The sequence below is a fragment of the Pyrus communis genome, chromosome 17 (assembly GCF_041283825.1).
Source record: "Pyrus communis isolate YQ-2024b chromosome 17, ASM4128382v1, whole genome shotgun sequence".
In the NCBI taxonomy this organism is placed as follows: Eukaryota; Viridiplantae; Streptophyta; class Magnoliopsida; order Rosales; family Rosaceae; genus Pyrus; species Pyrus communis.
In genome coordinates this window covers 9,978,198-10,002,742 of record NC_142581.1, presented here as the reverse complement: position 1 = coordinate 10,002,742, position 24,545 = coordinate 9,978,198, and the positions used below count along the sequence as shown (strand labels likewise).

Here is a 24,545-nt window from a genome sequence, read left to right as displayed (position 1 = left end):
CCCACACGCAGTGCCTTTATTTATAGTAATAAGGGAGGGAAGAAATCCTTCTCCTGCAAGGAATACAAGTCCTAATAGGGAAGAATAACTAGAATAGAATCCAATCTAGCATTTACACAATCACACTTAAATAAGAAGTTTATAACAATTTGAAGATGCTTTTAATTTTGGTAGCTAGGGTGAGGGACACCAATCCATGTCATAACACGTCATATTTGATATTTCAATTGGAAAATATTTTTGCTGCAATTTTTCAGCTATTAGTGCTAATTTGGATATTTTGACATCTCCTTTGGAGATGCTCTAAGTTAGTAGGGGAAAGATAAATTATGTACATATAAATGAATTGCTATTGGCCCTTCAAAAATCTTTTTATGCACTCCTCACATATGTATTCTTCATTTTAAATATAAATATTTTAAAAATAAAAAAATATAATTTTTAAAATACTAATAACAATTTCGTATAAATATGGCATATAAAATGGAGTGTCATGTTTCTCGTGTTCGTGTCGTTTTCGTGTCATTCCCAATAGCTCAACAGGTCGTGTCGTGTAATACCCGTTAAAGTAAACGGGTAATATGACCCGACCCGAAATCAACCTGTTAATATTTTCAGATAATATGACCCGACCCGTTACACATTAAGAAAAATATTTTTTAAATCAATAAAAATGAAAATGAAAAACATAATTTGACCCAAAAAAATGTAAAACATAATACTAAATTAGTATATGCATACTAAATTTCAGAGTTGACCCCTTAATGAAACTTGTAAAGCTTTTCATTATGAGTGATTACATTTTTCACACTTCTACAATAATTATTATTAATTTTATTAATTTTTCACTCAAATAAATAACATTGTTCATGAGATTTGGAGGGTTTTAAAAATCTAAACGACCATGTAACCTTGCCAATGGAACTTAAAGCTTACATGTTATTTCTTTTACAAAATCCTCAATTTTCATAGATCATCATGACATAAGATTTTGTGGTATCCACTTCTGTAAATATTTTAAATTAACGATCAAATTATTTCATTGTATTCATATAGGATCAAGGAGTGTAGCTGTAAAAAATCATCAAAATCAGAGTTAAAATAACCGTTAAATCGTGATTTTTCGTTTATAACCGTCGAAAAGTTTTGTCTTGTTACTTGATCTCTGAATGTTTGTTTTTTGCAATTTTTAGCATAAGTGATCTCGAAGCATATATAAACAAGTTTGACAGTTGGATCATTGAAATTAGTTTCATAGGATGCGTATCCCATCAAAACGATACATTAACTAACACTTAAAGTTTATTTATACTTTCATTAAGTATAACATAAGATTTTGTGGTATCCACTAGTGTACATATTTTAAATTGAAGATCGAATTCATTCATTGTATTCATATAAGATCAAGGACTGTAGCTGTAAAAAAATCATCAAAATCGGAGTTAAAATAACCGTTAAATTGTGATTTTTCGTTTATAACCGTCGAAAAGTTTTGTCTCATTACTTGATCTCTGAATGTTTTTTTTTTGCAATTTTTGGTGTATGTGATCTCGAAGTATATATAAACAACTTTGACAGTTGGATCGTTGAAATTAGTTTCGTATGATGCGTATCCCATCAAATCGATAGATTCACTAACACTTAAGAGTTTATTTATACTTTCATCAAGTATAACATAAGATTTTGTGGTATCCACTAGTGTAAATATTTTAAATTGAAGATCGAATTCATTCATTGTATTCATATAGGGTCAAGGAGTGTAGCTGTAAAAAATTATCAAAATCAGAGTTAAAATAACTGTTAAATCGTGATTTTTCGTTTATAACCGTTGAAAAGTTTTGTCTCGTTACTTGATCTTTGAATGTTTGTTTTTTGCAATTTTTAGCGTATGCGATCTCGAAGCATATATAAATAAGTTTGATGGTTGAATCGTTGAAATTAGTTTCGTAGGATGCGTATCCCATCAAAACGATAGATTCACTAACACTTAAGAGTTTATTTATACTTTCATCAAGTATAACATAAGATTTTGTGGTATCCACTAGTGTAAATATTTTAAATTGAAGATCGAATACATTCATTGTATTCATATAGGGTCAAGGAGTGTAGCTGTAAAAAATCATCAAAATCAGAGTTAAAATAACCGTTAAATCATGATTTTTCGTTTATAACCATCGAAAAGTTTTGTCTCGTTACTTGATCTTTGAATGTTTGTATTTTTCAATTTTTAGCGTAAGCGATCTCAAAGCATATATAAACAAGTTTGACGGTTGGATTATTGAAATTAGTTTCGTAGGATGCGTATCCCATCAAAACGATAGATTCACTAACACTTAAGAGTTTATTTATACTTTCATCAAGTATAACATAAGATTTTGTGGTATCCACTAGTGTAAATATTTTAAATTGAAGATCGAATTCATTCATTGTATTCATATAGGGTCAAGGAGTGTAGCTGTAAAAAATCATCAAAATCAAAGTTAATATAACCGTTAAATCGTGATTTTTCGTTTATAACCGTCGAAAAGTTTTGTCTTGTTACTTGATCTCTGAATGTTTTTTTTTTTTGCAATTTTTGGTGTATGTGATCTCGAAGTATATATAAACAAGTTTGACGGTTGGATCGTTGAAATTAGTTTCGTAGGATGCGTATCCCATCAAAACGATAGATTCACTAACACTTAAAGAGTTCATTTATACTTTCATCAAGTATAACATAAGATTTTGTGGTATCCACTAGTGTAAATATTTTAAATTGAAGATCGAACTCATTCATTATATTCATATAGGGTCAAAGAGTGTAGCTGTAAAAAATCATTAAAGTCAGAGTTAAAATAACCGTTAAATCGTAATTAATCGTTTATAACCGTCGAAAAGTTTTGTCTTGTTACTTGATCTCTGAATCTTTGTTTTTTGCAAATTTTGGCCTATGCGATCTCAAAGCATATATAAACAAGTTTGACGGTTGGATCATTGAAATTAGATTCATAGGATGCGTATCCCATCCAAACGATACATTAACTAACACTTAGAGTTTCTTTGGGTTAAATATTAGGCGGGAAATGGATGGATATAGGGTGCAAAATTTCCCAAACATTAGGCGGGAAATGGACGAAACTCTTGAAATATTAGGCAGGAAATTAATTATTATAATTTTTTTATGTGTTTGATATTTTTAAATTACTTGATATTTTTATTTTTAATGTGTTTTATGATTTTTAATCTCAATCTTTGCCTGTAATATACTATAAAAATAAATAAATAAATAAAACTTAAATTTTAAAATTTATATAGAATAATAATAGAATAATAATTAATAAACAATATATACATATTCATTATATCTATTGCATTTTATAGTAAGTTTTTTTTAGTAGTTTAAAAAATTAAAATCATCAAAATAACATTTTTCTCATCGTGTCGAAACAGGTTATCCGCGTGTCACTCTCATGTAAAACTGTTAAGGATGCATTGTTAACGGGTTATTATCGTGTGACCTGATAATGATCCGAAACCTGTTATTTTCGTGTCGTGTTAACAGGTCGTGTAAGAAATTGCCAGGTCTAACTGACACTTACATGCACAGTATCTTTCCGGTTACACAATAGAATCTCCAGCTAGTCATACCTCAAGCTAGAACGGAATATGCCAATTATGAAATTTAACCTAAGAATCTCCTCTGATAAAGTAGACACTAACTGTCGCCAAATGATCATAGACGGAAATTCTGAGTGCAAATCACACCTAGAAATCCATCGTAAGTTTGCTTGATTTTTTACAAAAAAGTTTGTGAAACAATTGCCAGTTTGGACATGTTATACCGTCCTATGCCCATACTGGCAGAGGGTTTCCCAATAAGCCACCAACTTTAACAAAACGCTCCCAAATTCAGCTTAAGCCATAAGCATTCATGATCCATAAAGCGATTGAAATCATTAGTTACACATCCAGCGAAAAAAGCTTACTGGTGTACTGACAGAGAAAGCAAATTACAAGGAGCGGATGATCTCATTATTCCCACACATTACTTTCAACTATTTATTCTGACCAAGCTCCAGAACCGGTGAATCCAACGTTCCTCTACAATAACTCCTTAACGTGACAATGTTGCGAGACAGACATTGTACACACTTATTGCATGCAACACTTTCTTTGAATACCTTAAAACGGCGCACCAAACTCGAGGACCTTCTTCCAGGATGGTCTGCTGCTAATATCATCCCACCAAGCAGAGACATGCTTTCTGTCCCTTATCATATACTCCTTCCCCATACTATTGGCCAAGTAGTGGGTGAACGGAAGGTGGCTAAGATCAGCAAGGCTGAAAAAATCACCGGCCAAGTACTTGCTCTTCGACAGCCTCTCCTCGTAAATGTCCAACACCTTGCCGAGCTTTTCTTCACTCTCCTGGATGATCTTCGGGTCTGAAGGAAATCCCAATGCCGAGGCAAACAAAATGTGCATGACCAAGTTGTCGAGTGGCGGGTGATAGTTGCTTGCTTCAACCTCTAGCCACTGTTCCACAAGACCTCTTTCCTCAATTGTCTTTCCAAGTAAATCAGTCCCCTGGGATTTGTATTTTTCGGCATAGTACCTTATGATTGCGCGTGATTCTGCAAATCAAATTTGGACAGTTTTATTACAGAACTTGTTAGGTCACTACACTTATGCAGAAGAGAAAAAGGAGAACAAGGTTTTCATCAAACAATTTACACAAAAACTTCTCACTGCCGAAACATAATTACTGGGGTGAATACTACATAACAATGGCAACAAAGTAATCTGGCTTCTGATCTGAAAATCAATCACACTCCAACTGAAAAAAGCTGCAAGATCGATGCGGTTTACGGCAAACGATATATGAAGTTAAGAATATAACATGCTACACTGTTTATCTATGAAAAATTTCCTGCGATATTTCACAATTTTCAACTAATATCTGTAACAAAGAAAACACAAACATTATTAATCAAATTAATATTTATCTGCAAACAAGAAAGGATAAAACTTGACAAACGTGGATTCAAATTCAAAAACAGGCATACCATACAAAGTATAATCCCCATCTTGGATAACAGGAACTTGTCCAAAGGGCTGCATTTGTAAAGACAAGGCAACGCAAAGATCAATATATTTATAGTTTCCGAAAAGATTAATACGAGTAGAGCAATCACGATTAACAAATGAATGAATAGCTAAAGCTAACCTGTAATTTGAGAAATTCCGGAGATTTGTGTTCACCCTTGAAGAGATCAATGGGGCTGGTCTCAAATTCAATCTCCTTCTCAACAAGGCACACCAGCACACGCTTCGGCGAAGCGTAGAAAGGGCCGTACACCTTCACCACCATCGCAATTGTTATCGAAAATTGTTTTCGAAAATTGAGAAACCAAGAATTTAGTTTGTGCAGAACAGAGTTTGGTCTCCAGATCTTATAGACTCTCCAGTTCTTTGATGGAAGACAGTATCCAATTTGCTTTTGCTCTCTCGGTCTTTTGCTGTTGTAAGCTCTCTGCTCATCCCATCACAAGGGGAAACACAGAAATTATTAATGGTCGGTTTTCGATATCAAATGGATTAAGGAAGGTCAAATAACATACAATAATACGGAGTGGATAAGAGATAAAATAAAGGTAAATAGGTAAATAGCACCAACCGAAAAGCAAATCGTGGAGGTCTCTCCATTCATATTATAGGACCCCGTGCCCAAATTCTCCATAAACTAGGTAAAAATTTAATATTAATTGCATAGTTTGCAAAACAAACTCACACGAGGGGAGAGAAAATTTTCAACGTAACAGCTATACCGTACCGTATTAAGACCTGGTTTGGTACTGAGGTGATTCTGAAAAAAGCTGCTATAAAAAAAAGCTGAGAGCTGTTTTTGTCTTTGGTAAACACTCAGCTTCATCTTTTTATCACAGTTTTGAATGAAAAAAAGCCAAAAACAAGAAGCTGCAAAACCCATCTTTGAAAAACCGGCTTTTTTTCATATCTGTTTTACATAAAAGTTTACCAAACACTCTAATACTGCGCATTTTTTTTCAAAAGCACTTTTACAAAAAAATTTACCAAACACTCTGCTGCTTTATTTCACAGCTGCTTATTCTCACAACACAGCAGAAGCAGCTTTTTTTCAAAGCACAGCAATACCAAACCAGCCCTAAATCCACTTATGTCATAGCATGGCATCTCTTTATTAATACTATAGTCAAAGTTCATGAAAAAAAATAAAAAAAGACAAGGATTGTCTGCCTTCTCATTTTCGATGTCCTTCCGTGCCTTTTTCTTTACGTGATCACAGTTAAGTTACATCAACATTTTATATTACTATTCATTTTTGTCTTATTTTTTCTATAAAAAAATAATATAAAATATTGACGTAGCTTAACCGTGACCATACAAAACAGGAGGGTACGAAAGAACACTGAAAGTGGAAGGGCAAACAATTCTTGTCCAAAAAAGAAAATACATATCGACTATGTTGTACACCGATATTACTACAACACCACGTGGATTAGTTACACTACCTACTACCGATATTACTACATATTCTTCATCAACGCCACCAATTTTCCAAAAAATATGGCTTACCTAGAAAAACTCTATATATATATATATAGCCCTTTAATGGTAGGGATCCACATTTTTCAAAAACAATAGGAATACCCTCTTGACCGTTAGATTTGACTTTAATGAAATTTTATGGTTGAGATTAAATTACAGGCCACAAAATCTGAACCACAGGATTTCATTAAAATCAAATTTAACGATCAAGAGGAAGTCCCTTTTTTTTTTCTTTTTTTTTTTTTTGAAAAATGAAGATTTTTTTCCCTTAAAGGCTTCTTTTATATATATCACATCATAGCCACTGTCACAGTTCTCTCTATACATACACTACGGGGAAATAAATAAATAAGGGTAAAATACAAAAATCTATCTCAACTATTGGTCTCACGACACTTTCATACCTCATCTTTTTAAAATGACAATGGCATACCTTATCTTACGAATTTGTGCCAATGTCATACCACCGTCAGTTTCTCTGTTAAGTGTTGACGTGGCTAAATACGGGGGTCACTCACTAATCCAACTAGATTAAAATATAATTAAATATATTTTTTAATAATTAAAATTAAAAAACTTGAAAAAAAATTATATTAAATCTCTCTCTCGCCTTTCTCTCTTCTCTGTATCCCCAAAACCCATTCCCACCAACCCCCCCCCCCCCGGTCGCCTTCCCACCCGTCCCCCCAACCTTCCTCCACCACCCTCTCTCCCATCTCTCTCTCACATCTCCCTCTCCTCTCCACCGAAGTCTCCTTCCTCCCCACTTCTCTCTCTCGTCGTGCCCAGAACCCCCCAAACCCACCTAGATTTTTTCATCCGCCCTTCTTTCTCAAATCTTCCTGCAAGCTCCGACCCGCTTCCCTCTCCCACTCCATTGCCCACCGTCGTTGTCGTCTCCGAAGCTGTCAAGGAGAAAGGGAAAGAGGGATAGCTGTCAAGGTTAGGGTCGACGAGGTTGCCGTCTTCCCCTAACGCAAACCCAGATCCCACCCCAAACCAGCCACTCCCATTCCCACCAGGTGCCTCTCTTCTCTTCCTCCGCCGCTCTCTCTCTATTTCTAACCTACAAGCATGCATAAAAAACAAAGCACCCACCAATCCTGAGAACACACCATTAACAAAAGTTCAAAAATCCATCTTCTAGTTTACCTCACTTTTCTATGAAAATGGAACCTTCAGAATATCAAAAAAATTCATTTCCTTTCTCCCACATTTTCCGAGCAACCAAACAAAACAAAACCATTCAATTTTTCCCAAAAAAAAAAAAATAGAAAACAAGGAGAGAAAGGTAAAAGGATAGAAATGAGGGGAGGATTACCCAATCAGGGAGAGAGAAAAAAAGAGTGAACCAATGAGGATGAGAAGAAAGAAAGGAGGGGAACCCGATCGACTTCATTTCTCCATCAAACCCGAGCAGTTTTGAGCGTTATTTCACGAAGATCACCCCGTCGACTTCAAGGACACCACGGCGATGATCAACCATTTCTACAAACACCATCGTCAACCACCACGATCAATCGACTCCCCTTTAGGTCGGAAACAAAGCCCATGCATTGGTTGGGGCATCGGAGTTCATTTAGCAAATCGAGATCACCCATTTCTAGGGTTTTTAGCAGATTAAGGGTGATTTGAGGGGTTTTCCAGCCGAATTGGACTTCGGCCCAAGTATGAAAGTTGTTTCTCTCGTTGACATCTTCATTCTTGTGAAATTTGGGAATTTTTTGAGTTCTTCGATTTTCCCCCGACTTGAGGTGGCCAGCTGGCCGCCGCATGCAGTAGCGCGTGGCCTTACAGGGCGCCGCCTCATGGCGGTTCGTGTGGCAGCACGTGGGGGGAACCTGAGGTCGCTAGTTAGGTTTTCCGACGTGCCGAATCCGAATCCGAATCCGCCATCCATTTTCCCAAATTCTATTGTTTAGGTATAGTTTTACTAAAAGGTCTCTAATTGTGTTTATGCTTGTTGGTGAGAAGTGATGTCTTCCTCGCTAGTTCAAGTAGTTCTCGGGCAATAAAATCTGTGAGTGGACCCCTTCTTAACTTATATGTTTATAAAATATTAGCATAACATGGATTTCATAATTCATGATTGAATATGTTTTACATTATGCTTTATTTAAATAGCTTTTATGGAATAATTATGATTTATTGGATTTACATATTACTAACGGTTATGCATCACTAGATTTTCGTTTATGAATTTCTATGGATTCACGCGTATGTTTTATTATGGATTTATGAATATGATTTACCATGGATTTATGATGTGAGGTTTTGAGCTTTTGAACTTCGGATCGATATGAGATTTGGGGATATGTTTCCACACAACACGGGTATGTAGATGTGTATGGCCATAGGACACAGCTGAGGATGATTATGTATATAGTTCTTCTCTGGCGTAACCCGGAGTCGTACAACTTCGCCTTCGGGTGATGAGGCCTACCATGTTCCTTCACTGGCGTAACCCAGTGTCGTACAGCTTCACCTGATACTGCCTTCGGGCAAATGATGAGTTGATGATATTGATGACATACCCCCAGCTTCACTGGCGAAACCAATGTCGGACAACTTCACCAGCCACAGTTAGTGTCGGTGTGTGATGTATATATTTTCTTCTCCAGTGTAACCCGAAATCGTACAGCTTCACCTTCAGGTGATGGGGCCTACCATCTTTCTTCACTGGCATAACCCAATGTTGTACAACTTCACCTTTGGGTGATAGACAAGTACTGCCTTCGGGCGACTATGATACCCCTAGAGAGTACAGTATTGAAGAGATTTATGGGTTTTCCTTCGAGCGATGATTGCACTATTATTAAGTATGGTTTTACTCATACTTGTTTTATGAATGTTCTACATAGCATACTAGCGTTTTTCATAAAACCTATATGTAGTATTATATATGTGTTTTCAAAACAGGGGGTTATTATGTTCAGAAATAAAATGTTTTCCTATTATTAGTATTATTATTATAAACTTTGGTCCACTCTCCTTTCTGTTTTTGCGCCCCCTCAAGAGCTAGGATCGAGGCACATGATCCCGGCATCAAGACTTTACAACATAAGTATCCTCAAGTCTCCTCAGTATAAGTATCATTCCCTTGTTCGTATCTTTTTATAGTAATTCTTCCCTATTATTTCTAATTAATTGTATGCTTTGAACACGTTCCTGCTTTGGTATAATCGCTCTAACTACTTATCTTGTATTTGTATGCATGTTTAAAATGGCTTTGTCACCCTCGGGTGTCGGCCAGCACATATGTACCCTGATATTTCGGGATATTGGGGTTGGTGCGTGTCATCACGTCGTCGACATAATGGGTGAATAAGTTTCTTCATAGACAATCCTGGGGTGTTATGAGAAGTCTTGTGCAACAAGACGAGCTTTGTAACGTATAATTTCGTTCTTCTCATTATGATTCTAAACGAAAACCCACTTGTAGCCAACGGGCTTCACATGTGGATGAGTAGAAGATACAAGTCCAAACACCTTACGTTTCACAAGTGAATCAAGTTTAACTTGTATTGCTTATTTCTAGTTTAACCAATCAATTATACGTCGACATTCATCAATGAAATGGGGTTTAGTGTCATCACTCAACATGATCTCAGTAGCTGTTGCATATGCTAATGCATCGTCGAAAAACATTTCATTTCTATACCAAACATCATCCAAGATGGCATAATGGATCCAAAACCTCACGATTCTCAGGAGGTGGATTCATCTCTTTAAGGATGCTTCTGTAATCTAGAATTTCCTAATGAGTTGGATAGAATGAGTAGGCAATAGTTTGATTCACAATAGGCTTTTCAGGGGCCTATGATGTGGGTTTCCTCTTTTGAGGGTGTAAATCCTTTGAACCAAGTGATATTTCATGCTTGTGTGTAGGGGCAGATGATTAGCTAGCCGTTAATGTATGTGGATCAGGCCAAAGTGGTGTCCCGGGCCTTCAGAAGGGAAGTCCATCGTACATTTGATACATTCATCTTTGCAGGCACATTTGCAGCTCGAATATGTAATCTTGTCACTCTCGCTAGATCAATGAAAGCATCTGGCATACTATGAGCTACGCACTGAAGATATAATATGCGCTGCATTTCGGTTTCAGACTGATCGGTGCGGGGATGTAAATGAGACAAAGTGGGAGTCGTCCACGATAATTTGCGCCATTCTAATGGTGACGTTCTTATCTCCCCCTAACGACGAAAATAATGTCTCATAGAAGTGACAATCCACGAAACGAGTAGTAAACAGATTGTCTATCATAGGTTCTCTGTAACTAATTATCGAAGGAGAATCATATCCGACATAGATTCTCATTATTTGATGATGCCCCATTTTTGTATGTAAGGCCGGCGGAATCGACACATAGACCGCACATCCAAAAATGTACAGATGCAATATATCGGGTTCGTATCCAGTAACCAACTGAAGGGCCCTATATGGTTGGATCACAACAAACCTTAGGTGGACTAACATGGCTGCGTGCAATATTTCATGGCCCTAACCAGCGATCGGAAGCTTCGAACATATAACTAACGATTAAGTAATCTTTTGTAAGTGCTTAATGATTGCCTCTGCCAGGCCGTTCTAGGTGTGAACATGGGGTACTGGATGTTCAACTTTAACCCTAACTAGCATGCAATAGTCATTAAAATTTTTAGATGTGAATTCTCCAGCATTATTTAAGCAAATAGATTTGATCGGATATTTAGGGTGGTGAGCCCTAAGCTTGATAACCTAAGCCAACAGTTTGGAGAATGCAACGTTCCTTATGCACAACAAGCACACTTGTGACCAACGAGTGGAAATGTCAACCAAAACCATAAAATATCTAAATAATCCGTAGGAAGGGTGATCCATCGGTCCACAAATGTCCCCCTGAATCTTTTGTAGAAAAATAGGTGGATTCCAGCGAATATTGTCATAAGAAGGCTTAATAATAAGTTTTCCCAATGAGCAAGTTTGACATGCAATTCCATGAATCGAACCTAAACTTCTTGTCTAAGATTCTAATCTTCCACAAGGGTGGTATCTTTCTGAAAGTCAGAAACCTCCATCTTGGTACTCTCCAGTTTATCCACTTGCACAAAGTTTGATTCAAACTTTTTTACGACGAGAATGATATTCAGCTACAACCTTGTAGGGAGCACGGCAAACATGGGACTAATGGTCCTTGGAACCACATCGATAGCACATGTCCGCATCCATGGTTTCAGGTGCTTTGCCTTTATTCTTGAAGTTTGGGCTTTAGGAGCGAGGTTTGGGTGCTTATGGGCTCAGTTTCCTCCCTTAGGTAGGCCTTGGCTCTGTTGACCTTGACGGGGTGGCTTCAAGCACATCAGTCACCCCAGTAGGTCTAGCTTAATGATTTTTCATCAACATCCAATTTTTCTTTTCAGCGAGAAGTAAAACAGAGATCAAATCTAAAAACTTAATGAACTTCTTAGCCTTATATTATTGCTGTAGGACAATATTGGTAGCAGAGAAGGTCGAATAGGTCTTCTCCAGAAGATTCTCTTTGGTCAAGTTCTCGTTACAAAACTTGAGAAGTGATTGGATTCGACAAACTTCAGAATTATATTCATTCACAAACTTAAAGTCTTGGATGCGCAGATGCTGCCAGTCATGTCTTGCTTTAGGCAAGAATATGTCATTTTGTTGATCAAAACGATCAGCCAAATCGACCCAAGGTGCTCATAGATCTTCCTCAGCAAGGTACTCAGTTTGTAATGCGTCATGAATATGTCTTCGAATGAAGATCATGGCAGTGGCTTTCTTTGCAGTGAGGTGGAGCTTCACATCTTGGACCCACTTGAGGTAGTTCCTTCTAGAGACCTCTAAAGCGGTGAAGTCAAGTTTGTTCAAATTTGATATGTCCCTATCACAAAATCAATGGACAAGATGTGGTTAGTGTGATCGAGAAAAAAAATCAATTCATTCACATAGGAGTAGAACATTCAGGTTTTAATAGACATGTATTGGTTTAAATTTTCATGAAAAAACTTTGGGTTTTTTATGGGTGATATTTTTAAGGAAAACTTTAGGTTTTTAAACGAGGCATGTTTCCAGAAACTTCAAATTTCAAAATAATTATGAACTTCAGGTTCATATGTTTCTGCAAACAAACACAAATATATATACAAAAATATGCAACAATAAAATATGCAAATAGAACTTCAGGTCTAGAATTATAATTGAATTAATTATTTGAACTTCGGGCAAAAAAATTAAAGAGTGGATGAAAAACTATAAAATTCATAGGGCCTAAAAAATAGGCATTTAAACTTGGGGCCCAAAATAACAGGTCAAAGCCCATGGGTGGGGTGAGTAATTTGAAAAGTGCAGCCCAGGCCCAAAAATTGGGCTAGGTTGGACTCGGTTGGGCTCAGGCCCAAACACGGAGGCACGGATTTGCAGCTTCACAGCACGTGTTGTCCCAAGGGGGTGCAATCGAGTGCGTCGCAGGCTATGTGCACAAAATCACTATCTACGAGTTAGAATCTGGTGTGGTTAGGTGTAGGAAACTCGGAGAGCACTTCAGAGGCTTGGTTTTGCTACAGTAGGGACATAAGAAACACCAAAGTCATGTAGGCTGGTGTTGCGAGTGGGTTTAGGAAAAAAGAAAAAAGAAAAATAAATAAATAAAGGTGGCTCAGACCAAACACAAATCCTAACCATGCTGGGTGTGCGCATTGGAGAAAATGCCTGGCACCACCGCTTCTAGCGGCCGTGTCTAGGTTGGTAGGACTTAGGGCGAGTCATGGTGGTTGTTGACGACCACAGTGGTGAACGAAGATGGTTTAATCTCGACGTTTCAACAACCAAACCCTAGAAAAATTCCAATTGAATTTTCAAAAAACATCTAATAAGATTTAAGTGAATCTCGATCTAATTTCCGTCGGGGACGACTTCTGGTCGTCGGTAACAATGACCAAAGGCTCAGGGCAATGGCTGCAGGCCATGCCTTTGATGGTCGTGGACAAGGACATCATTAATGGCGTCGGGGTTTTTCTGGGTTGCAAAACTTGGAGCTTCTGGCTCTGTGGCTTGGTTTATCTCAGCTCGGTGTGGGGAGCCCAGTGACTTGGCTTCCAGCCGTCACCATTGGGGTTCCCCACAAAACCGTAATTTTTTTTTAATTCAATTATAGAATATAAATTTAATTTCAATGCATGCATATTCAACATATAATTCAACGCATTAGCAGATATTTGATGCAATTCATGGCAATATCAATTCACATAATCCAACAATTGAGGATATAATGCATACACAATTTATGTGGAATCTAAAATTCGAAAAACGTAAAGTTGGATCATGCATTATGGTGAATGTTCATGCTATCAAGGCTGCAAAAATATCAAGATAAAAACAGTTGTTTTGAAAGAACATGATTGCGTGATGATATTGATGAATTGGTTTGATGTAGAAAACTTTCATGTCAGATTCCTAAGCGCAACGGTTGGAGCGTGCTGATAACGTGTTTTGGCTTATATTTAACTGACAAGGGAGAGAGGGCTGGGGACACAGAGAGAGAATAGAGAGAGAGAGAGAAAGAGATGTGTTTGTAGGGTTGTGTAGAGGGTGTGTTATTCCTATACGCAATGCCCTTATTTATAGTAATAGGGGAGGGAAGAAATCCTTCTCCTCCAAGGAATACAAGTCCTAATAGGGAAGAATAACTAGAATAAAATCTAATCTAGGATTTACACAATCACACTTAAATAAGAAGTTTATAATAATTTGAAGCTGCTTTTAATTTTGGTAGCTGGGTTAAGGGACGGCAATCCATGTCATGACACGTCATATTTGACATTTACATTCGAAAATATTTTTGCTGCAATTTTTCAACTATTAATGCTGATTTGGATATTTTGACATCTCCTTTAGAGATGCTCTAAGTTAGTAGGGGAAAGATAAATTATGTACATATAAATGAATTGCTATTAGCCCTTCAAAAAAAATTTTATGCACTCCTCACATATGTATTCTTCATTTTAAATATAAATATTTTTAAAATAAAAAAATATAATTTTTAAAATACTAATAACAATTTTGTATAAATATGGCATATAAAATGGAGGGCATGACATAAAACAAGTACAAGGTGCCAAATGCGATGAGAGAGCATCTGAAATGCATTGAAGTTATGGATATCCATCTGCCCTGTTTTGTATTCATATGACCAGCAACGGTGTCCTTCATAGCCAGCCACGACTGATACATGCACAGTATCTTTCCGGTTACACAATATAATCTCCAGCTGGTCATACCTCAAGCTAGAACGGAATATGCCAATTATAAAATTTAACCTAAGAATCTCCTCTGATAAAGTAGACACTAACTGTCGCCAAATGATCATAGACGGAAATTCTAAGTGCAAATCACACCTAGAAATCCATCGTAAGTTTGCTTGATTTGTTACAAAAAAGTTTGTGAAACAATTGCCAGTTTGGACATAAGGTATACCGTCCAATGCCCAAACTGGCAGAGGGTTTCCCAATAAGCCACCAACTTTAACAAAACGCTCCCAAATTCAGCTTAAGCCATAAGCATTCATGATCCATAGAGCGATTGAAATCATTAGTTACACATCCAGCGAAAAAAGCTTACTTATGTACTCACAGAGAAGGCAAATTACAAGGAGCGGATGATCTTATTATTCCCACACGTTACTTTCAACTATTTATTCTGACCAAACTCCAGAACCGGTGAATCCAACGTTCCTCTACAATAACTCCTTAACGTGACAATGTTGCGAGACAGACATTGTATATACTTATTGCATGCAACAATTTCTTTGAATACCTTAAAACGGCGCACCAAACTCGAGGACCTTCTTCCAGGATGGTCTGCTGCTAATATCATCCCACCAAGCAGAGACATGCTTTCTGTCCCTTATCATATACTCCTTCCCCATACTATTGACCAAGTAGTGGGTGAACGAAAGGTGGCTAAGATCAGCAAGGCTGAAAAAATCACCGGCCAAGTACTTGCTCTTCGACAGCCTCTCCTCGTAAATGTCCAACACCTTGCCGAGCTTTTCTTCACTCTCCTGGATGATCTTCGGGTCTGAAGGAAATCCCATTGCTGAGGCAAACAAAACGTGCATGACCAAGTTGTAGAGTGGCGGGTGATAGTTGCTTGCTTCAACCTCTAGCCACTGTTCCACAAGACCTCTTTCCTCAATTGTCTTTCCAAGTAAATCAGTCCCCTGGGATTTGTATTTTTCGGCATAGTACCTTATGATTGCGCGAGATTCTGCAAATCAAATTTGGACGGTTTTATTACACAACTTGTTATGTCACTACACTTGCGCAGAAGAGAAAGGAGAACAAGGTTTTCATCAAACAATTTACACAAAATTTCTCACTGCCGAAACATAATTACTGGGGTGAATACTACATAACCATGGCAACAAAGTTATCTGGCTTCTGATCTGAAAATCAATCACCCTCCAACTGAAAAAAGCTGCAAGATCGATGCGGTTTACGGCAAACGATATATGAAGTTAAGAATATAACATGCTACACTGTTTATCTATGAAAAATTTCCTGCGATATTTCACAATTTTCAACTAATATCTGTAACACAGAAAACACTAACATTATTAATCAAATTAATATTTATCTGCAAGATAGGATAAAACTTGACAACGTTCATTCAAATTTAAAAACAGGCATACCATATAAAGTATAATCCCCATCTTGGATAACAGGAAGTTGTCCAAAGGGCTGCATTTTTAAGGACAAAGCAACGCAAAGATCAATATATTTATAGTTTCCGAAAAGATTAATACGAGTAGAGCAATCACGATTAACAAATGAATGAATAGCTAAAGCTAACCTGTAATTTGAGAAATTCCGGAGATTTATGTTCACCCTTGAAGAGATCGATGGGGCTGGTCTCAAATTCAATCTCCTTCTCAACAAGGCACACCAGCACACGCTTCGGCGCAGCGTAGAAAGGGCCGTACACCTTCACCACCATCGCAATTGTTATCGAAAATTGAGAAACCAAGAATTTAGTTTGTGCAGAACAGAGTTTGGTACTCTCCAGTTCTTTGATGGAAGGCACAGTATCCAATTTGCTTTTGCTCTCTCGGTCTTTTGCTTTGGTAAGCGCTTTGCTCATCACATAACAAGGGGAAACACAGAAATTATTAATGGTCCGTTTTCGATATCAAATGGACTGAGGAAGATCGAATAACATACAATAATACGGAGTGGATAAGAGATAAAATAAATTAATACTGCAGTCAAAGTCCATCACATAATACATATCACAATACTGAATTAGTAACACTGTCAGTGTCACCATCACACTCAAAATTTTTTCATCAACGCCACCAATTTTCCAAAAAATATGGCTTACCTAGAAAAACTCTATACATAAATATATATATATATATATATATCACATCATAGCCACTGTCACAGTTCTCTCTATACATACACTACGGCGAAATAAAAAATAAAAAAATAAAACTTCATGGGTTATCAAAGAAATTAAAAACCAGCAAGAAATCAAACAAAAAAAATGCAGAAAATACTAATCACTCAAATCTAACAAAAATCTAATAAAATCGTAGCGGAGAACCTTCAGACATCATCATAAGGCCCCCGAGGGTTTGAGGTGGGCAGGAAGGAGAGAGAGGAAGTGAAGGGACAGAGAGAGAGAGTGGATCTCATACGAGCAGCAACCGAATCGAACATATTCAGATTGAAAACTATAAAAACTTTATAAAATGGAAATAAGGAAATCACGATCCCCTCAGTTATTTTCTTATCCACATGGTGTTCGACTGATTGCCGCTTCCAGCAGAGAGCACCCCCTTCTCTCTCGCACCATCCTCGCCCCGCCCCGCTCGCGCCCTTCCGCATAACGCCGACCGCCAGCTTCTATTTATATGCAGACATTTTTTGTGCTTTCCTTTCGGATTTAGGGCTGCGGTGTTGGTGTCATTGGGCCCATTTGGTGGATCCTCAGTTGGGCCAAACTTGAAAATTACATCAATATTTCTTGAAGAGGTAGTGGCCGATTTTTCCCAAACATGTAAGGAGGTATCAATTTTCTTTCTGAACTTTTTTAATTGGCTAATTTCTTTAGTGAATTTTAATTTTAGCCGCTTACTTTCTAAACTTTTATAATTGGTCAATTTCTTCAATAAATTGTAATTTTACCCGATTACTCCTTTAACTTCTCTAATTGACCCCCCTCCCCCCAAGTGAACTAGCCGAATAGAAGAAAAAAATGTTGTCTACCTTATCAATAAAATTACCTTTTTGCAATTAAAATAAAAGTTTATGTGAGCAATCTACAAAAATTAAAGTTTTTGAGAAAATTAGTCAATTATAAAAGTTTCGGAGGATAATTGAATAAAATTAAAGCTCACGATGGAAATGGTAACTCCTAACAAATTCGGAGGAAGGGAGAAATCGACAAATACCTTATTCTTAAAATTTATGTCGTCGTGCGATATGTTCAGATTTGATTGTGTTTCTTTCAACTTTCTAATTGAACTCTTGCCCTAGTTTGTGATATTCCCAATTTCCTGTCTTAATTTATGCATTCATCAATGACTCAAAATGCACATATAAACAACTTTGACGTTGCGGAAAGGTCACTACAGCAATATTTTAAGAGAGAAATTTCTCTTCCAATAGAGTGGTTCTCTCTTACAACCGTTTCATAGTTCGAGTGGAATACGTTACCAATCAGTGATCGTAACGTGTTCAGAAAGTGAACCCACCGTCCAATAAAGCTTTGACATGTGGTGAAATGGTTGCAAGAGAGAATCTCTCTTCCCATTAATATGGTCTCTAGACCTGGCATTCGTGTCGTGTTTCTCGTGTTCGTGTCGTTTTCGCGTCATACTCGATAGTTTAACATGTCCTATTATGTAACACCCGTTAAAATAAACGGGTAATATGATTTGATCCGAAATTGACCCATTAATATTATCAAATAATATAACCCGACCTGTTACCCGCGAAAAAATATATTTTAAATCAATAAATAATGAAAATGAAAAACATAATTTGACCCAAAAGAAAGGTAAAACATAATACTAAATTCATATATACATACCATATTGTCACATAAATATTACTTCAAAACATTCAAAAAAAAAAACATTTGTCTTCCAAGTTTACATGCCCAAAATAAGAGCCTAATGAGAAAACATTAGTGCATACTACAAAATACAAATGTTCAAAGATATGCAAAATGAAAAGAGTTGCGTTTCAAGGTTAACGAACATTGCACATTTTTAACCATAAAACCCTTGGAACGGAACTCTCTTCATTTTGCATATCTTTGAACATTTGTTTTGAACATTAATGATTATAAATTTTATTTATTTTGAACTCTTAAAAATACTATTCATGAGGGTTTGCATAGTTTTTAAAAATTCAAACGACGATGTACCCATCCTCAAAGCATAAATGATGCGATTATGAGCATTTGCATATTGTTCACATTTTTTGCACGTGTAAATTAATTACTATAATTTTTTAATGTGTTTGGTATTTTTAAATTACTTGATATTTTTAATGTGCTTTCTAATTTTTTTAATCTCACTTTTTACGTATAGTATACTATAAAAATAAATAAATAAACAAAACTTAAAATTTTAAAAATTATATATAATAATAATTAATAAACTATATATATTTATCCACTATATCTACTGAATTTTTTTTTTAAATAGTTTAAAAAATTAAAACCATCCATATATCTTTTTTTCTTGTACAAATTACTCGCATGTTATTTTTATGTAAACCTGTTAAGGATCCGTTATTTTTATCGTGTAACCCGATAACAACTCGATTAGTTATCGTGTTAACCTGAAACCCGTTATTTTCGTATCATTTATGTATCGTGTTAGCAGATCATGTAAGAAATTGCTAGGTCTAAGTCTCCGAACAACGAAACTTTGTCAACAAGCAATTAGTTGTGTGATAAAATTTCCAATAATTCTGTACACATTCTAAGCAGCTCCGCATGCTGACATAAGCATGACTATATTGAGACACTAACAAACTTTTCGCTTTATCCGCTTTAATCGTTCATTGGCTTTTGATGCAAAAGCCAAATCACCAATTTCACCATATGTCCCCAACAACAAACTTCAAATTCAGGGTTTCTTTTTTAAGAGCTCATTTTTTCACCACCAACAAATTCCTTGTAAAGCAAGCAACAAAACTCATGTTCATCAGAATGAAACCACGGACTTCGGCTGGGATGAAGTTTGCAACTGAGAAAGGGCTGTGTCACTTTCATCGTTCTCGTCAAAAACAATCGGCTTTCCCTCCATGTTTTTTCTGCATAACCATATAAAGTACATAGTCACATTTCTGTCGAGGAAAATCAGTGCTTCTTTAGCACTGAAGAAAATTGTGAAAACAGATTGCAATGCCGTTCTAATACCTCTGCGAGATGAAACTCTCTTCGGACAGTGCCTTTTCCAACCTTTCTTCAAATGGAGTGGCATGCCAACTCACCTTCTGATCCTGCAAATTCAGAAATAACTTCAGACGTCACTTATAAAAAGAATTGAAGACGCAAGAGGAAGTAGAAGGTAGTCAGACAAACCTCCTTGTATTTGTTTGTTGAATTTGGGATTCCGTTTCCATCCCACCACTTGGGTGAGACACGAGTATGTTCATCTTCATTCCAGTGAGTAGCAACAAGCCCAATGATAGGCCTGTCCACAGGAGTTCTTCCAAAATGACGAGTTTGGCCAGGAACATAACCAAAGTGATTGTTGTTATCTTGAGTTACCGGCTTCAGCCAAGCGGACAAACTTGATTCCACATTGACCTCTTGTCCAGATGACATTTGTTTTGACCCCTCTTCGGATGTAGGGGTTGCATTTCCCCAGTCGTTAAGAGATTCTCTTGGCTCACCAGAATGTCCAAGTGAGTTAGGATCTTCGTCTTTCAGTACATTCCACTGAGAGATGCCGTCCACAGGGTTTTGCACTGAATACACATACTGGGACCTGATTCTTGCCTTTCCATTTGGAAAGTTTTGGAGGTTTGCAGGGAAAACAGTCCCTGGTGTCTGCATCTCCTCTGAAAGAGTTAGTGGCGTTGGATAAACTGAAGGCTTTGATATGCTCTGTTTTCCTGGAGTTTCACATACTTTTGAACCCCGGTTATAATTTTCGGATGAAGAACCTCTGGAGGAATTTGTATTATTATCGCATTCAAAGCGAACAGCCTTGCTCCTGCACTGGACATCTGGAGTTGTAATATTCTCAGTCCGGTTGGTATGACTCTTCACTGTAGAATCAGTACCTATTCCGCTGCCTCCAGAAGGGCTGATAGTGATCCTACCAGTATTCTGTTGGTTGAATTCACAACTATAGATAAAAAATGAAATTGGGCAAATGTCAGAAACTATGTTGTTTTGTGGAAATAAATATAAAATAAAGAACGCAAGTATGGAATCAGTTATGCTTAGTTGTACTAAATAGTTCCTCAAAATACAGGCAGCACACAAAAAAATAAAAATAAAAATAAAAAAACCAATTTTTTCTCTACTAAAAAGAAAAATTATGAGATGGCCATCAAATTTCATTGCTAATACGAGGACAGATTGAAATTCTGGTTTTGCAAACCCATCCCATCTAGAAGTAGAAAATATACTAATGTTCAAGCATTCAGAGCATCTGTAAGTAACAATTCAAATTTTAAAACAGTTATAAGTAGAACCTGCTAGGCGTATGCTCAGAAGGACCTGAACCCATTCCCCACTCTTCATTGTACTTCATAGGCATAAGGGGATGATCTGGTTGATCCAACTCTTGCTGAAGATTTCTAATGGATGTGTTTGGGAGCCATGAGTTGAATTTTGGAGGCTGTGAATCTCTATCATGATGGGATGAGCCATTTAACCTTGAAGACACTTTACGAATTTCAGCTGGGGTTTCCGCTATGGTACCACAAGCTTTAAGAAACTTGGCCTGCAGAATAAGGTGCACTGCATAAATAAAACCAATATCTTTAACAGTATGAGAAATTCAAATAGCTCAGACTTAATCTAGAAATGCATCCAAAGTGTAACTAGAAACAATGACATTAAACGTACTGCACAAAACGGGAGTCAAAGCTCCAATGACTCCCACAAGTTCTAACTTATAAAGCAACACTTCGGAAACTAATGCTTGTAGCTCCACTTAAACAACATGTACGGGAAAACAAAGTCTTTGTTGTAGAACATAAATTGGAGTACATTACAACAATGTAGCCTTATATCACTTCAAAAGATTGAGAAAAAGTTACAACATTTAAAAAAATTGATTGGCATAAATGGCCATGCTACGTTTGAATTATGTAAGTTCTGAGCATTAGGCATCAAAAACAATTTAATCTGAACTGCTGTACTGAACATCTTAACTACATCAAACTTTGAATCCGCTAGCTCATAAAGGGGAAAAAAAACAAACCTCATTCCATAGCTCCTTGTCAATTTGTGGAGACCCATAACGCGGTCTTTCCCTATCTTTGCTTGGAGAACCTTCTTTCTCTTCCAGAGTCACATACAAATCAGACCAGAGAAAATAAAAGGATAATCAGACCAAAGAAAATAAAAAGCCACGAGATATGTAGAATCGGATTCAAGAAATTAGCTTATGTTCTTGGAGAAAAGATAATATACCTTCAGCTGAAAATAGATAAGACAAACGGTTTTGAGATATCGCGACTTCCTGATCGAAATAAAAGAAACAGAAAACAAGAAATAAGTCTAAAATTATACATAACTCACTAATCTACTGTTTGGAAGCTGAGAAAATGAAATTGAACATAGCGATAATGAATAAAACTACATTGGGTTCCAATTGCAATGATATCGGCAGCACCCAAATCAAAATTGAAAAAACAAGAAATCTAAACTCCCTAATCTTAGGCTAATTCAAGATCAAGATTAGTACTTTAGTATTCAATTGATTCTGATTTCCTCAAATTTTCACACAAAAACTGGCAATTCGCAGCACAGTATAGACACTGAAAGGAAAAACATTTTCCCGGATTTTCTCGGGAACCAAACACCAAACGGAAACCTTACCGTCTGGGGGTTACGAGAGGACTGAGAGACGAGGTGAGGGCGAGAGCGGAGGTGGCAATCGTCCTTGTCCCGAAAGCAACCGAAGAAGCAGCCCATAGCTCTCGAAATCGACCTGTCAAGAAACCTCAACGCCGATCTGCACAGATTCCCCAATCCACGCTTCAACAGCGAGCATAACATCGATTTAAAAACAAACAAACAAAAAGTAAAAACAAAAGGGAAATCCAAAACCCTAGCTTGTTCTTGGTTTTCCTTTCTAGGTGATTTATTGATTCAGTAGAGAGAGAGAGAGAGAGAGAGAGAGAGAGAGAGAGAGAGAGAGAGAGAGAGGAATTGGAGTTGTTGGGTCGTTTTTGAATTTTGAACAAACAAAACGAGGGAAACGGATAGGCCTTGTGCGTTTTGGGAGACAAAGGTACACGCTCGAGTGCGATGTACAACGTACTCGCTCTGTGGTCGTGAAACGTGGAGCAAGTTGGGATGATTTTGTAATAATGTTAAAGTGTTGGGCTTTAGACGTGGAACCCAACGAAAGAAAAGCTAATATCCCATAGGACCATGGTTTTCCTACCTTTTAATTTTATGGAGATAAAAGTTGCCGTGTGGGGTGGCATGTCATGCAAACAAAGGACATGAAAAGCAAAGCTTTACCACAATGTATACTAAACGTTATTTTCATTCAATTCACTGGGACTATGATATAGAAGTTGTTCATTCACTGCATAACTTTTTAGCTAAAATGGTCATTGAGATTGACATAATTCCTTATTTTGGTTATTAAGATTGAAAATAGATTAAAGTGGTCATTGAGTTTGCCCATCGTCAACTATTTTGGTCATTCTATGAAAAATTCTGTTAAATTGAAGGTGTTTTTGTCCAATCAACCCCTCGACTTATTTTTTTCATTTAACGGAGATTTTTCACAGAAAAACCAAAATGATTGACGGTGAAGAAACTCAGGAACCACTTCTATGGATTTCAATATTAAGGGTTAAAATGAAGAGTTATGTTACTTTCAAATATTATTTTAGCTGACAAGCCTTCATTGCACCATTAGATTAGAGGACAACTCATGACACTACTCGATCATTGAGTTATTAGGTCCACAGATTACGTGTTTGAGCCCAATCCTAAAGCCCAAACCCATTAAAAGATTGAGAGTGTGACCAAACCTCACACTATGACACGTGGACCTGATAAAATCTTAGTTTTTTTTTTTCTTCTAACAAGACGGTATTTAGGTCTGGTTTGGTACTGAGGTGATTCTGAAAAAAGCTGGTATCAAAAAAAGCTGGGAGCTTTTTTGTGTTTGGTAAACATTCAGCTTTAGCTTTTTTTTCACAGTTTTGGGTGAAAAAAAAAGGCCAAAAACAAGAAGCTGCAAAACCCAACTTTGAAAAACCGGTTTTTTTTCACATCTGTTTTACATAAAAGTTTACCAAACACTATAATATTGCTTTTTTTTTTCAAAAGCACTTTTACAAAAAAGGTTTACCCAACACTCTGCTGTTTTATTTCACAGCTGCTTATTCTCACAGCACAAGAGAAACAACTTTTTTTCAAAGTACAGCAATACCAACCCAGCCCTTAGCCTTAGTTTGGTACTGAGGTGATTGACATGTGGGCTTGATAAAATCTTAGTTTTTGTTTTCCTTCTAACAAGACGATATTTAGGCATGGTTTGGTACTGAGGTGTAAACATTCAGCTTTAGCTTTTTTTTCACAGTTTTGGGTGAAAAAAAGCCAAAAACAAGAAGCTGCAAAACCCAGCTTTGAAAAACTGGTTTTTTTTCACATCTGTTTTACATAAAAGTTTACCAAACACTATAATACTGCTTTTTTTTTTTTTTCAAAAGCACTTTTACAAAAAAAGTTTACCAAACACTCTGCTGCTTATTCTC

General features: G+C 36.7%; 3 protein-coding genes across 3 annotated transcripts; all 3 read right to left on the bottom strand.

Annotated features, from left to right (window-relative positions):
- Nucleotides 1-3,887: 3,887 nt before the first annotated feature.
- LOC137708675 (glutathione S-transferase F9) lies at nt 3,888-5,818 on the bottom strand. The gene is made up of 3 exons (XM_068447799.2): nt 5,207-5,818; nt 5,046-5,094; nt 3,888-4,613 (listed from the first exon to the last, which is right to left on the bottom strand). The coding sequence occupies exons 1-3, from the start codon at nt 5,348-5,350 to the stop codon at nt 4,162-4,164; spliced, it is 645 nt and encodes a 214-aa protein (XP_068303900.1). The 5' UTR covers nt 5,351-5,818; the 3' UTR covers nt 3,888-4,161.
- Nucleotides 5,819-15,085: 9,267 nt separating this feature from the next.
- Nucleotides 15,086-17,458, bottom strand: LOC137708676 (glutathione S-transferase F9). Its single transcript, XM_068447800.2, has 3 exons — nt 16,417-17,458; nt 16,256-16,304; nt 15,086-15,831 (listed from the first exon to the last, which is right to left on the bottom strand). The coding sequence occupies exons 1-3, from the start codon at nt 16,702-16,704 to the stop codon at nt 15,380-15,382; spliced, it is 789 nt and encodes a 262-aa protein (XP_068303901.2). The 5' UTR covers nt 16,705-17,458; the 3' UTR covers nt 15,086-15,379.
- A 2,048-nt stretch (nt 17,459-19,506) lies between these two features.
- Nucleotides 19,507-23,006, bottom strand: LOC137709551 (protein JASON). Its single transcript, XM_068448632.2, has 7 exons — nt 22,645-23,006; nt 22,237-22,285; nt 22,025-22,104; nt 21,291-21,541; nt 20,167-20,938; nt 20,002-20,084; nt 19,507-19,895 (listed from the first exon to the last, which is right to left on the bottom strand). Exons 1-7 carry the CDS (start codon nt 22,822-22,824, stop codon nt 19,787-19,789), a joined length of 1,524 nt encoding a protein of 507 aa, XP_068304733.2. The 5' UTR covers nt 22,825-23,006; the 3' UTR covers nt 19,507-19,786.
- Between the last annotated feature and the right edge of the window lie 1,539 nt (nt 23,007-24,545).